Consider the following 15,217-nt stretch of genomic DNA (forward strand, 5'->3'; position numbering starts at 1 on the left):
CCTCCATGTACTCTTTCTCTCTCTCTCAAAAGTAAAATAAAACATTAAAAAAATTTTAAAAATATATAGATTCCAGCTCTTGATGGGAGGAGTGTCAAGGCACCTTCTACCATGTTTCTGTAAACCACCACACTAGGGCATTCTAAAAGTGAGTCACCGGTGCTCTGAAGTTGGAAGCTATCTCAACAATGTGCACTCAGTAACCAAGGTAGCTGGCAATCTACACAGAGATCTCACAGTCAGGCCAAGGGGCTGTGGCAATCTCTTTGGTCTCCACCTTCCACCTCCAGCCCCAATCCTGTTCCATCCCCTGATGTTTATGTCCTTGTATCTGCATCCTCCCTCTGCCTGGCCTCCGCTGCACTGGGTGTCCTGGAGAACTCTCTACCCAACCCTCTGCAGTTAGCTGGTCAGCCTGATTCCAGGCTTAGCCTAGGGCCCCAGAAGTTAGCCAAATGCTGTGCCTCAGGGGCTATTCCACTCCGCTTCCTGGAACCATCAGTTATTATTCCTTTACCTGATCTCTGCTCAGCAGCTTTGGGTTGACACTTCTTGACTTGTATGTCTCCATGCTGTCTTTCAGGTTTCACTCAAAGTTTTGCAGCTCATGGCCAACCTCACCTAATCCTTATTGAGAACCTCACTTCACAGACACATCTATAGCTTGGGTTGGTGCCTCCCCACTGGTCCAGAAAAGAAAGTAAAAATGTACCTCTAGCACTGAACTTTCATTTTCAGCTCCACCAAATCTGAAATTTGCTTGGACCTGCTTTTCACTCGTTTTGTGGCTACTTTCACAGACACTTCACGTGAACAAGCTGTCTTGGTTTATATCTTGTGCCTTTAGATTCTAGCAGCCATGGCAAGTCATATGGCTAAGCTGCACATCAATATGGCAGGGAAAAATAGCCCTCCCACTCTGGAGAGGGGATGATTACTTGCTAAACAGTAACATGATTTACCAGAGTTGGCTTGGGAGAGAAAAATGACAGGTTTGCAAAGTTATGCAAACATAAAACAGATCAGCATTTGCCTGCAACTAGAAATGGGAATGGGTCTGCAAAGAGAGAATTTCTTGAAGTGACAGAAGTGTTCTAAAGACGAATTGTGTTGATGGCTGCACACGTGTAAAAGTCTACGAAAATTCATCAAACTGCTTTTTATTGAAATGTAGTTGACATACGATATTGTATTAGTTTCAGGTGTACCACATGGTGATTTGGCAATTGCATACATTGCTCAATGGTAATCACAGTAAGTCTGGTTACATTTGTCACCATACAAAGTTGTTACAATATTATTGACTTCATTCATTATGCTGTACATTACATCCCTGTGACTTATTTATTTTATAATGGGAAGTTTATACTTTTTAATCCCCTCCACCTATTTTTCCCATCCCCCAACTTCCCTAGTCTCTGGAAACCACCAGATTGTTCTTTGTGTCTATGAATCTGTTTCTGTTTTGTTTTTAGATTTCACATATAAATAAAACCATATAGTATTTGTCTTTCTCTGTCTGACTTATTTCAGTTAGCATAATACACTCTAGTTCCATTCACATAATTGGAAATGCAAGATTTAATTCTTTTCGTTGGCTGAGTAATATTCCAGTGTGTGTGTGTGTGTGTGTGTGTGTGTGTGTGTGTGTGAGAGAGAGAGAGAGAGAGAGAGAGAGAGAGAGAGAGAGAGAGAAAGAGAGAGAGTATCCCACACCTTCTATATCCATTCATCTATGGATGGACACCTGTGTTGCTTCCATATTTGGGCTATTGTAAACAATGCTGCAATGAACATAGGGGAGCATATATCTTTTCAAATTGTGTTATTTTCAGTTTCTTTGGACAAATACCCAGAAGCAGAATTGCTGGATCATATGGTAGCTCTGTTTTTAATTTTTGGAGTCACCTCCATGCTGTTTTCTACAGTGGCAGCACCAGCAGTGCATGAGGCTTCCCTTTGTGTCACACCCTCAGCAGCACTTGTTATTTCTTGTCTTTTTGATACTAGCCACTCTGACAGGCGTGAGGTGGTACCTCAGTGTGGTTTTGACTTGTATTTCCCTGATGATGAGTGATGTTGAGCATCTTTTCATGTGTCTGTTAGCCATCTGGATGTCTTCTTTGGAAAAATGTCTAGTCAGGTCCTCTGCCATTCTTCGTTTGTTTGTTTTAATTGGGTGGTTTGTTTTCTTTGATATTTAGTTTTGATATTTAGTTTTGTGAATTCTTTATATATTTTGCATATTAACCCATTATGTGACATTTCATTTGCAAATACCTTTTCCCATATAGTAGGCTGCTGTTTCATTTTATCAATGGTTTCCTTTATGTATGCCAAAACTTTTTAGTTTGATACAGTTCCATTTGTTTATACCTGCCTTTGTTGCTGTTGCTGTCAAACTACTTTAAATGGGTGAATTTTATGATATGTAAGTTATACCTCAATAAAACTGTACAAAAGTGTTATGGGGAGAGGGGCACCTGGGTGGCTCAGTTAGTTAAGCATCTGACTTTGGTTCAGGTCATGAGCCTGGAGTCTGCTTCAGATTCTATGTCTCCCTTTCTCTATGCCCCTCCCCATCCCCTCCCTCTCAAAAAATGAATAAACATTAAAAAAAATTTTTAAAAACTAAAAAATGCTATGGAGAGGGGCACCTGGCTGGCTCAGTTGGTAGAGCATGCAACTTTTGATCTCAACTTAAAAAAAAAATGTTATGGGGAAAACATACACAAAACTCAATTTTAGATGGATCACAGACCTATATACAAAAGGTAAAATAATAAAACTTCTGGAGAAAAGCATGGAAGAAACTCTTCAAGACTTTGGGGTAGGCGAATAAATATCTTTTTTTTAATCTTTATTTTTGAGAGAGAGAGAGAGAGACAGAGTGGGAGCAGGGGAGGGGCAGAGAGACAGGGAGGCACAGAATGTGAAGCAGGCTCCAGGCTCTGAGCTTCCAGCACAGAGCCCGACGTAGGGCTCGAACCCATGAATCATGAGATCATGACCTGAGCCAAAGTCAGACGCTCAACCAACTGAGCCACCCAGGTGACCCAGGGTAGGCAAATATCTTAAACAGGACATGAAGCTCTAACATGGAAAGAAAAAAGTGATAATTTTTTGGGTTGAACTTCTGTGCTTCATTAGTAACTTTTGTTTGCCAAAAACTTATTGAGACAGTGAAAATTCAAGGCACAGACTGGAAGAAGATATGCAAATATTTACATCTATCAAATGGTGTGTATTAAGAATATATAAAGTACCTGTACAAATCAATAAGAAAAAGATAAACAACTCCTTTTTTCAATAGGAAAATCAGTTAAACACTTGATATGATATTTTACAGTAGGGTATCAGAAAGGTCAACACATCACAGATTTAACTGACATCCTGGGGCTCCCAGGCTAGTCTAAGAAGGCCAGGAGCTTGTGGATCACAACATGTGAGTATACAGGCTTCTGACAGGGCCATAAGTCACATGGATTTGAGGCCATTGCCTCACTGTGTTGCTCCTGGGCAGAACCACTGTGGATGCACATGTGAGAGATTAAATAGTTTTCCCAGACTTCACCAGGCATAGGGTGCAAAACAGTCATCTCTATGCTCACCCCGAGCTGCAGGACTGTGAGGACCCTGGCCTCTCTAAAAAGCTCCTAGATATGTTCTGGAAGCTCCCACTGGATAATCCTCATGGGAATAGCCTGCCTGGCTCCAGCCAGAATTGGGATGACATTTCCTCTATACCACCAGCCCCCACCTGTCATCTTCCCCCAACCCAGGTCTGCCTTGGCCTTATGGGTACAACTCAAAAAATTAAGACTTTCCAATTTCAGAAGCAATTAGTCAACATGTAAGCACAGTTAGGCTGTTCAACATAGGGCATGTGCTCAAATACTTTATTAATGATTTTCTTGAATCTTCTTGATCTATATATGCCCTAGTCTATCTGGACAATGTGGCACCCCCTTCACTCCCTTCATGCATTGTGAAGGTTAAGGAGACGCTAGGTAAAGTGGGGACTGAGGCCATATAGGTTGTTTATTTTAACGAGGTCAGCTTGTGCTTATCACGTAGTGGCATTGATATTTAGAAACTGGGGGGAGGGGAGGGAGAGGAAATATCTAGAAAGTGAGAATCTAAGGAAGGAAGAATTCTATTTCATTTCCATATCATGAGCCTTCATCCTCCCTAGGAAATTTCTGGGCATAGGAAGGCAGATAAGTGAAATTGTTAGGATCTGTAGCCTGGATCCTCAAGGGAGAACAGGAACCACATTAACTTCAGGGCTTCAACTAAGATGACAATGTTCCTGACTTCATGAAACAGGCCTTGGTTTGAATCCTGACTCCCCCATTCACCAGCGGTATGACCCTGTGTTCAATACTCCTTTATCCCTGGGATGAGAGGACACTAGCAAGGCATCTGACTCACCTTCAGAAGCTTTCCAATAGGATACGCCAACAGCATGAAGACTGACAGGGTGAGAAGCCATGTTCTTGAGTGTAATGACCACTGTGTCAAAAACTTCGGCCCGGATGGTAGGACCCAGCAGACCTGCAAGAACAGGATGTCCCTCAAAGGTCACTTGGAGAGCAGCACTCCGGAAAAGCTGGTATTATGAAAGTGATGGCCAAAGTCATGTCCCTGTGATTATTGATAGAAAGTAGTAACTGAATGAATAAATGCATAAACTGCCATCACCAGCTCAGTGTCATGATTCTTCTGAGGATAGATTTCTGGCAATTCATTCAGTTGAGTTCCTACTATATTCTAGGAACTGTCCTAGGCACTGGAGACACAGGAGTGAATAAGACACATCATGAAAATTATATTCTACAGAATGAAATCAGGAACATAAAGAAATAAGAACTATTCTGTTTGTGGTCAATGCTGTAAAAGATGGTAGTGAGCTAGAAAATGCCGAAGCAGGAGATACAAGATCCTTTAAGTATAGGGGTCAGGAAGGGCATGTTTGAGGAGGTGGAATTTGAGCAGAGATCTAATTAAAAAGCAAGATTTGCAAAGATCTCATAGAATAACATTCAAAGCACATGAAACAAATGGAAAAGTCCTGAGACAGGAATAATATTGACATGGTCGAGTAAGATGTGAACGAGCAGGGGAATAATAGAAAATAGGGTTATAAAGGCAGGGAGCGAATGTAACATGTGGGACTTTGTAGGGCCCAGGGGTTTGGATGAATTTGGAATTCATAAGAAGTGAGCAGACTTGGGACTTATTTTGGATGAAGAGTCAACAAGACTTGCTGATGGACTGGATATTAGAGATAGGAAAAGAAAAAAGAGAGCAGCTAAGGATGATTCCTGTGCTTTGGGCTTGTGTAACTGGGTGGCAGTCAGGCCAGGACACAGAAAATTAAGAGGGAAACCAAATCAAGACTTTTGACTTACACACATATTAAGTATAAGATACCTACAAAATGATTTGAGTGAACTGGATTCAATGGGACAAAAACATAAAATAGACTTATTTTGCATAGTTTTTAACTGTGTTCTGTGCAGTTTCCCTTCTAGCACTTTGAATAGTCTCCAAATTTCTACAGTAACCTTCACATATCAGCAGTATCATATTAGTCCAGTGATACCAGTCTAGACCAATTAGTCCAGTCTAGTAAAATATCAAACGTTTGATGTCTCCTGCAATTTAAGGGTCCTTCCCTCCTTCAGCTAAGTCCTGACAATTTCAGAAACCTATGTTCTCATCTTCCTCTCCTAACCCTCCTCCCTGACTCACCTTACTGCCTCTGGGCCCTCTAAGGTTGGAGCTAGTGAGAAAAGGACAGGGGCGGAAAAAGAGGCATGATTGTTCTCAGAAGGAACAGTGATAATGTGGCTTTGGCACCCCTGGTTGTGGGACATGCCAAAATTCTGTGTCTTTCATCCTTAGGGAATTTATACGAGTTCTTTGGAGACTCTCTGTCTTCCAATCATGCTCTCTCCAGCTGTCACTTGTATCTCTCTTCTCAGTTTTTGCTTCTGACAATACAATCACAGAGACCTTTTCTGGAGTCACCCAGCCCTGGTAGGAAGACATCCTGGGCAGGATCTTCTCAAGACAAATCTTGTCCTATGACCTTGCTCATCTCACACCTAACAGCAACAGTGCACTTAGCTTCAGCTATAACCCACAATCCTTATGACGACATCAGGGGAAGTTCCCCAAAGACTCTGGCCTTGACAAATTTTCCAGATAAAAACCAGGCACTAGTCAGAGTCTTACAAGCTCCACAGGTGTTATGTCAAGACTTCTAAATGGTTCTCCTAAGGCCTCCTTCACTACACCTTGACATGAGGATGAGGCCTCCTTCCCCTGTGGGGTGGAGGATATACAAATCACCAAAATTGGTTTCCAAAGAAATCCTCAAGTCTACATTATTTCATAAGTTGCTAGTCTTCTTTTATATAGGCTGGAGGTGCATGATGGGCTAAGGGTTGTAGAACCAATTTGGGGATACCAGCTAAACAAGTCCTAAATATGAGGACTGATATTTCTGTTTAGAATTGGGGGGGGGGTGCTTGTCACCTAGAGCTCTCAGAAATAATTCTAAGGTAGGAGATGTCTCATCTTAATATCCTGTTACGTTCTTACTTGATATCTAAGTGGGCATATCAAGTAAGCAGTGTGAACTGAAGATATAAACCTGGGAGTAACTGGTACAGAGATGGTGTCTTAAAATCTCTATACCAGATTGGATAACATCAATCTGGATAACTGGATAACATCAGCTAGGGATAGAAGCTAAAGAGAAGATAAAGGAAGCCCTGGTCCAAGACCCAGAGGACTCTAACATCTAGAGTACAGCAGAGAAGGAGGGCCTGGCACAAAGACGGAGAATACTCAGTGTATTTCCCTACAGGTGGTAGTAAGGGAAGCCTAGCCCTCTTCAACTGTAGCTGGAAGACTGGGGGATCCTTGCCAGGACACCAGACACAGATATTCAGTTTCATAATACACAGTCAGTGTTGTTTCCATTACCCATCCAAGGTGGCCTGGGCTTGGCAATGTTGAAAAGGCCATCTGTAAACTCTACAAACACAGTCTTTCTGTACATGACTGATGTGTTGAATGGCAAAGATCTTGGCACCCCAGGGGATAACCTGTGTGAAGAAAGGAAAAAGTCATTCATTTTGGTGACCTTCTTTGAACCCATTTTGAAAAGCAGCTGAAAGTAAAGCTTCTATCCCACTCTCCTCTACTGTTAACAAGGCAAATTGGAAATTGTGTATAAGCCCCTGCTATAGGCTGAATGTTTATGTGTGCACAAAACGGGATTACTGACCTTAGAAAAGAGACTTCAGAGAGATCTCTCACCTCTTCCACCACACAAAGGTACAGTGAAAATATGGCCATCCATGAACAAGGAACAGGGCCCTCACCAAACACCAAATCTACTGGCACCTTGATCTTGGACTTTCAGCCTCCAGAACTACGAGAAATAAATGTCTGTTGTCTGTAAGCCACCCACTGTGTGGGGTTTTGTTATAGCAGCCTGAGCTGAGACAATCCCTAATATCTATAAAACCAAAACACTGTTTTCAAAAGTCACCCGGGGGCACCTGGGTGGCTCAGTCAGTTAAGTGTCCAACTTTGGCTCAGGTCATGATCTCGTGGTTCGTGAGTTTGAGCTCTGCATCCAGACTCTCCTGTCAGTGCAGAGCCTGCTTAGGATCCTATGACCCTCTCTTTCTCTCTGCCCCTCCCCTGCTCATGCTCTCTTTCTCAAAAATAAACATTTAAAAAAAAGTCATCTGAGGGGCACCTGGGTGGCTCAGTCAGTTGAGCTCCGACTTCAGCTCAGGTCATGCTCTTCCAGTTCAAGGGTTCAAGCCCCATGTTAGGCTCTGTGCTGACAGCTCGGAGCCTGGAGCCTGCTTCAGATTCTGTGTCTCCCTCTCTCTCTGCCCCTGTTCCGCTTGCACCCTGTCTTGCTCTATCTCTGTCTAAAATAAATAAGCGTTAAAAAAAATCTTGAAGAGTCATATGATACATTAGGTGCTGTTTGATAAAATAAATAATAAATTGGTACATATACGCTACATCAGCAAAAATTCCTTTGCCAAAGCAGGCACTACATGGTCCTTCAATTTCATCTCCAAAAGAGGGTGACTTTAAATAAGTTGTATTCAAATTTTGTCAGTATGTACCTCAAATTATACTTCCCTTCTTAGGGATACCAGGAATATCACAGAGAAAATTACTGGTTCCCGACTGTTTCCTCTCTGTACCTGACAAGTTAGGTTGTCGTGTTCTGGGGCCCAGTCTAGGTTAAGTGATCAAAATGACCAATGTGAATCCTAGTGAGAAAGGTTCCAGGTGAATGGTTGAAAATATGCAGTGGTTGAAGGTGACTAGTGCCACTCATTTTCACACTCAGAGTCATTGGGCAGAAACCATACTCTCCGTGCCACTGTGCCATCACAAAACACATATGAGAAATGAACATGGAAAAGGAGATATACACTTAGATATGGAGAGGTGTTATTTCTTTTTCACATTTGACATCAGATTTCAATCTCATATATTTGAGGAATAATTAAAAATGACCTCTTATGGTTAACTGTGCACAACTGCACACTAGGTCACCCGATGCCCCTTTCTCCACTTAAAACCTGACTCTTGTTTTCTTGTAACACTGGAAAGGAAACAGCTGCGGGTCCCTTACAGCCAAGTGGGGGTGTATACACACAAAACATAGTGGGTGGCATCTCCGTACACCATGGTTTGGATGGAAAACATCTGGCTTGGTAAACAGGATAGAAAAGGGTAAGAAGAGAGAAGGAGGTCTCATTATAAAAGAAACTCAAATGCACTCCAGCGTCCCCCCCACCCCCGTGGTTGAAACTGCTGAGTCAGCAGCCCTGTGTGCTCTCTGCCAGGTGTCACCAGCTGGAATCCGACTGTGGGAAGGAAGGTCAGGCACTACCCATCCATCCCCTTCCACTTCCTGGCTAAGGAGAAGATTCAGGGAATTGGGGTGAATAGCTGGACAGGGACAGGAGCGTAGGCTTTCAGACCCAGGCCCTTGGTACTCAATGTTCACTTAACCCATATGTTGTCAAACTCATTTCTTGGTCATCTTCATAAACTTGCAATCCGTGAAGCAATACTTCTTCAGTCCAAATAATGTTGGAAACAATTCAGTTGCCATGCGTAAGTTTCCTCTGCACAACATTTTCTGACTTGGTTGTGATTACGATGAGAGTTTTCATCTATCACTCCACCAGAGCGTAGCACACTCCCTGTGGAGCTGAGCTTGGGGTGAATGTGTCAGTGGGGCTTATGAACTGTCATTTATCATTCATGCTGCTTCTCTTCACCTGGAGCTTACATAACTGCCTCTTTTTAAATGTAATAATTAGGTCAATGCTTCTTGATTTATTTTTAAAAGATAATACCAACACAGTAATAAGACCAGGGTGAAATAGTGCAGTTCTAACATCCCAATATGAAAGGAATTTTCTTCTATATTATACAGAGGAATCTAGTATTAATAGACACTCAGAAGTAGCGTTTGGTGTAAGCATTTAAGGATGGGCAGAAGGCTTGTGTGTTGGACGCCAAGGACCTTCAACACAGAATATTTTCAGCTTCAAAATTAAAAACAATTGTGACCTCGTGGCGCAATGGTAGCACGTCTGACTCCAAAATTGAAAACAATTTTCTAATGGGGCACCTGAGTGGCTCAGTCAGTTAAGCATCTGACTCTTGATTTCGACTCAGGCTATGATCTCATGGTTTGTGAATTCGAGCCCTGCATCAGGCTCTGCACTGATAGCACAGGGTCTGCTTTGATTCTCTCTCTGTCTCTCTATCTCTCTATCTCTCTCCTTCCTTGCCTCTCTCTCTCAAATTCAATAAATGAACATTAAAAAAACAATTTTATAGGATAAATGGAATGATTAATAACATAACAATAGCCAGTACTGAATGTTATAGTAGGATGATCCACGTTAGTTTTCCAATTGAATACAATAAAGAATGATTTTTCCCTGTCACTGTAAAATTGAGATCTGCTATCTTTAACATCTTTAAAACTATGGATGCCAGGTGCTGGTTGGAGCAGGCAGTTGAGAGATTCTTCTTGGATTATTATAATTAGCACAGGAGTGACGCAAGTAGCTTGGAACAGGGTGTTCACATATGCCACAATCTGGCCAAAAGGCCCGTGGACACCTCCCAAGGTCACAATCACATCTATATGTAGGTCTTTTTCTTCTGTGTGTGTGTGTGTGTGTGTGTGTGTGTGTGTGTGTGTGTGTGTGTTTTGAGCAGTTCAAGGAACTTGGTAAAGGCAGTATGGTCTTGGTCAGGAGTTGAAATAACCTCACATCCCTGAACAGCATAGTATTCCTTAGCTTTGGGCTTACTAGAATCAAAGTGTCCACTGGCTAATTCAGGCAAAAAACTTTCCCTCTCTCCTTCTGTGTATCCTATAAGTGGATGGCACCTGCATCAGCACAGGCTTTGCTCCAAAGATTACGAACACATTCATCCAGAGGCTGACTCAGAACCACAAGGCAGTATTTCAGCTTCCTGGTGGGAAGCAGGGGTTCCACAGGGCAAAGACATGTTCTGCACCAGACTGCTGGCCTACTATGGCAGGTGGTGGGGCACACGTGGTTTCTTATGTCTTGTTTGCCCTCACAGGCTTTTGAAAAGCAGAAGATTGTGAGAGGTGGATATACTTGGTATGGGGGACCACTGAAGAAGGAACCCCAAACACAAACCAGTAAAACCAGTAAGATACATACTCCCCTGTTACAAATCACAACAACGAGGATAAAAGTGGAGGAAAGGACAGGCAGCTTTCAATTGTGAGTAGCAGCATGCCTGGAGCAAAAGCCACGCCACACTGGGGATTACCAGATGCGAAATCAATGACTAGGTGTCTGGCATTTATTGCTTACCTATTCTTTTTCTCAATCCAGTGCTGAAATAACAAAAATCTCAGTGTGCCTTTCAGGAGCAGCAATACCACAGAATTGTTCATTCCCATACGAAAATTTGCTTTTTCTTATAAAGGATTTAGTGACAATGCTGAGGTAGAGAAGGAAAATGCTATCTAAAAATGGTGATGGGGGCATCTGGCTGGTTCAGTCAGTGAAGTCTCTGACTCTTGGTTTTGGCTCAGGTCATGATCTCATGGTTCGTGAGTTTGAGCCCTGCATTGGGCTCTGTGCTGACTGTGCAGAGCCTGCTTAGAGTTCTCTGTCTCCCTCTTTCTTTGCCTCTCCCCCGCTCATTCTCTCTCTCTCTCTCTCTCTCTCTTTCTCTCTCTCAAAATACATAAACTTTAAAAATGGTGAATACTGCTAAATAGGAAAATCGGTGATCTATGGGGATTTTAAATTTTTCCCATTTTTATTTAAAAAATTTTTAATGTTTATTTTTCAGAGAGAGAGAGAGAGAGAGAGAGAGAGAGAGAGAGAGAGAATGAGTGGGGAAGGGGCAGAGAGAGAGGGAGACACAGAATCCAAAGCAGGCTCCAGGCTCTGAGCTGTCACCACAGAGCCCCATGTGGGGCTCAAACCCACAAACTGCGAGATCATGACCTGAGCCGAAGTCGGACGCTTAACTGACTGAGCCACCCAGGCGCCCCAATTTTTTCCCAGTTTTAAAATTGTAGTAAAACACATAAAACATAAAATTTCCTCTTAAGCATTTTTAAGTGTACAGTTCAGTGGTACTAAGTAAGTTAATATTGTTGTGTAACCATCACCACCATCCATATTCATAACTCTTATCTTGCACAACTGAAACTCAGTATCCATCAAACAATAATTTGCCATTCTCCACTCTCCTCGGCTTCTGAAAATGCCATTTACTTTCTGTTGCTATGATTTGGTCTACTCTAAGTACCTCATATACAGTATTTGTCTTTTTGTACCTGACTCATTTCACTTAGCATAATGTCCTTAAGGTTTATCCATGTTGTAACGTATGTCAGAGTTCTCTTCCTTTTTTAGGCTGAATAATATTCCATCATACGAACAGATCACATGTTGTTTATCCAGGTGGACACTTGGGTTGCCCATGTTTTCACTATTGAGAATAATGCTGCTTTGAACGTGGGTGTACAAATAACCCTTCAAGATCCTGCTTTCAATTATTTTGAGTATAAACCCAGAAATGGAATTGAAGGGATTCTATGGTAATTTTTAAAAAGTTTTGAGGAGTCACCACACTGTTTTTCACCAAGGCTACATCATTTACATTCCCAGCAACAGTGCAGAAGTGTTCCAATTTCTCATCTTCATCAAGACTTATTTTCTATTTTTTGTTTGTTTGTTTGTGTAATAGCCATCCTAATGGGTGAGAGATCATATCACTTTATAGCTTTGATTTGTATTTCCCTGGGTGATTTTGAGTGTCTTTTCATGTGCTTATTGGCTGTTTGTACACCTTCTTTGGAAAAATGTCTATTCAAGTTTGTTTTGCCCATTTTTTTTCATTTTGACCATTTTCGAATTACGTTGTTTGCTTTCTTGTTGAGTGCTTTTTTAAAAAAGATTTTATTTTTTTAAGTAATCTCTACACCCAACATGAGGCTCGAACTCACAACCCTGAGACCAAGAGTTGTATGTTCTACTGAATGAGCCAGTCAGGCACCCCTTTCCTATTGAGTTTTAATGAGTTCTCCATATACAGGTTTCCCCTGCTATCCAAAAGTAGAGTGTGCCTATGAAACCTTTTGTAAGATGCGGTGGCATAAAACAAAGAAGCAACTACCATTTTGTATTATGGATACTAATCCCTTGTCAGATATATGATTTGCAAATATTTTCTCTCATCCTGTGAATTCTTTTTTAACTCTTTCGATACAAGTGTCTTTGATACACAAAATTTTAGATTTTAATTAAGTCCAATTTGTTTATTTTTTCTTTTTTTTTGTCTGTGACTTTGGTGTCCTGTCCAAGCAATCATTGCCAAATCCAATGTCATGAGCCTTTTGCATGTGGATATCCAGTTTTCCCAGCGCCATTCTTGAAAAGACTATCTTTTCCCCACTGAATGATCTTAAAACTCTTGTGGAAAGGCATTGGACCACATATGCAAGGGTTATTTCTGGACTTCCTATTCTATTGGTCTGTATCTGTGTGTTTATGCCAGTGGTACACTATTTTGAAGACTGTAGCTTTGTAGTAACTGTTGAAATTAGGAAGTATGAGTCTTCCAACTTTTTTAGGGTTGTTTTGGCTATTTGGGGTCCCTTGAGATTCCATATGAACTTTAGGATGGGTTTTTCTGTTTCTGCAAAAAAAAAAAAAGAAGAAGAAGAAGAAGAAGAAGAAGAAGAAGAAGAAAGAAAAGAAAAAAAGAAAACATTGGGATTTTGATAGGGATGGCATGAAATCTGTAGATTGCTTTGGGTAGTATTGACATCTTAACAATACCAAATCTTTCATTTCATGAATGTGGGATGTGTTTCCATTTAGGTCTTTAAATTCTTTCAGAAATGTTTTGTAGTTTTCATTGCAGAAGTCTTTCTCCTTGTTAATTCCGAAGAATTTTATTCTTTCTGATGCTACTGTCAATGGAATTGTTTTCTGTATTTACTTTGTATCCTGCTACTTTGTTGAATTTATTAGTTCTAATAGGTTTCTTTATGTGTGGAATCTTTAACATTTTCTACATATAAAATCATGTCATCTGTAAACAGGGATCATTTTGTTTCTTCCTTTCTGATTTGGATGATTTTTGTATTGGTTTCTCATCTAATTTCTCTGGCTAGGATTTCTAGTACTATACTGAATAGAATTAGGAAAAGTCCTTGCCTTATTCCTGATCTAAGAGGAAAACCTTTCAGTCTTTTACCACTGAGTGTGATATTCACTGTGGGTTTGTCACATATGGCTTTTTATGTTGACTTCGTTTCATTCTATTAATAGTTGTTGGATGTTTTTTATTATGAAATGGTGTGGAATTTTGTTAAATGCTTTAGATGCATCAGTTGAGATGATAGTGTATTATCCCCTTTATTCTCTTAATGCTGTGTCTTATATTGATTGATTTTTATATGTTGAACTATCCTTGGATTCCCAGAATAAATCCCACTGGGTCACCGTGTATAAATCTTTTCACGTGTTGCTGAATTTGGTTTGCTAGTATTTTGTTGAAGATTTTTGTATCAATGTTCATAAAGGTATCAGTCGGCAGTTTTCTTGTAGTGTCTTTGTCTGGCTTTGGTATCAGGGTAATTCTGACCTTAGAATGAGTTAGGGAGGGGTGCCTGGGTGGCTCAGTTGGTTAAGCGGCCGACTTTGGCTCAAGTCACGATCTCATGGTCCGTGAGTTTGAGCCCCGCGTGGAGCTCTGTGCTGACGGCTCAGAGCCTGGAGCATGTTTCGGATTCTGTGTCTCCCTCTTTCTGACCCTCCCCCGTTCATGCTTTGTCTCTTGCTGTCTCAAAAATAAATAAACGTTAAAAAAAAAAAGAATGAGTTAGGGAGTGATCTCTCCAATTTTTGGAAAGGTTTGAGGATTGGTGTTAGGAATTTAAAATTTTTTAAAAGGCAACATAACTTAAAAATCAGACTTCTGTTTTCCAGTCTAGCATGTAAGGAGTTTATAAGTCACCATTCCATGCTATCAATAAGTAAAAAGGTGGACAAATTGAAAAATCAACAACTCTTCTTAGGTCCATCAGAGAAGTGAAGTCACAGGGCAAATTGCTGCCTCCAAAATTAGATACTGGCTGGCAAACACAGAGTCGCAACTTACCAGAGCAGAACCCTGAGGCATAAATGTCTGTGGGAACCAGTGCTGAGGTAGGAAAACCTGAAGGTAAATTACGAACTACTGGAGACTCAGTGCAGGGTGTATGAGAGTTAAAAATCTCAGGGTGGCCTGAGGCCCCACATTTTTGTGCTTTTTACCTCTAGGAGTTCTACTAGGTCCTCATAGTGAATATCAGAAAAAAAAAAAAACTCTCCTCATGCTTTTAGCAGGGGAGGGGGAAATTATTTTGCCAGAGCCTAACACATTGCAATTTTAATCACAGCCTAATCCAACCAGGGGGAAGGGAAAACACAACATCAGTCTGCTTTAGCCTTCTACATGGAAGAGATACTCTCACCTCCTCTAACCATCCTGTTCCACCTAAAGAAGAAAACTTAGAGGCAACGGTGAAGTTCACAGTCCAGGGACACAGGCTCACCAAAAGACTGAAACCTAATCATATGACTATAGAATG

The 15,217-nt window shown here is 41.2% G+C and overlaps 1 protein-coding gene and 1 pseudogene across 9 annotated transcripts in view; both read right to left on the minus strand.

The window, feature by feature from the left end:
• F8 (coagulation factor VIII) overlaps positions 1-15,217 on the minus strand; it is a 133,142-nt gene that overhangs the window by 97,777 nt on the left and 20,148 nt on the right. For 6 of the 9 annotated variants that reach the window (XR_007149785.1, XM_047847687.1, XM_047847691.1 and 3 more), the window contains 2 exons: positions 7,000-7,121; positions 4,435-4,557 (listed from right to left, as the gene is read on the minus strand). The exons of 1 other annotated variant lie outside the window; for it this stretch is intronic. Coding sequence is in view for 7 of the 8 variants with exons in the window: in XM_047847687.1 (XP_047703643.1) it covers positions 4,435-4,557; positions 7,000-7,121 (245 nt within the window). In the remaining variant the exon portion in view is untranslated. Of the gene's footprint in view, positions 1-4,434; positions 4,648-6,999; positions 7,122-7,303; positions 7,451-15,217 lie in introns of all 9 variants that reach the window. 2 more of the 9 variants (XM_047847686.1, XM_047847689.1) reach the window with 2 other exon arrangements.
• Positions 9,872-11,014, minus strand: LOC125159303 (thiamin pyrophosphokinase 1-like; annotated as a pseudogene).

The sequence above is a fragment of the Prionailurus viverrinus genome, unplaced genomic scaffold (assembly GCF_022837055.1).
Source record: "Prionailurus viverrinus isolate Anna unplaced genomic scaffold, UM_Priviv_1.0 scaffold_49, whole genome shotgun sequence".
Taxonomy (NCBI): domain Eukaryota; kingdom Metazoa; phylum Chordata; class Mammalia; order Carnivora; family Felidae; genus Prionailurus; species Prionailurus viverrinus.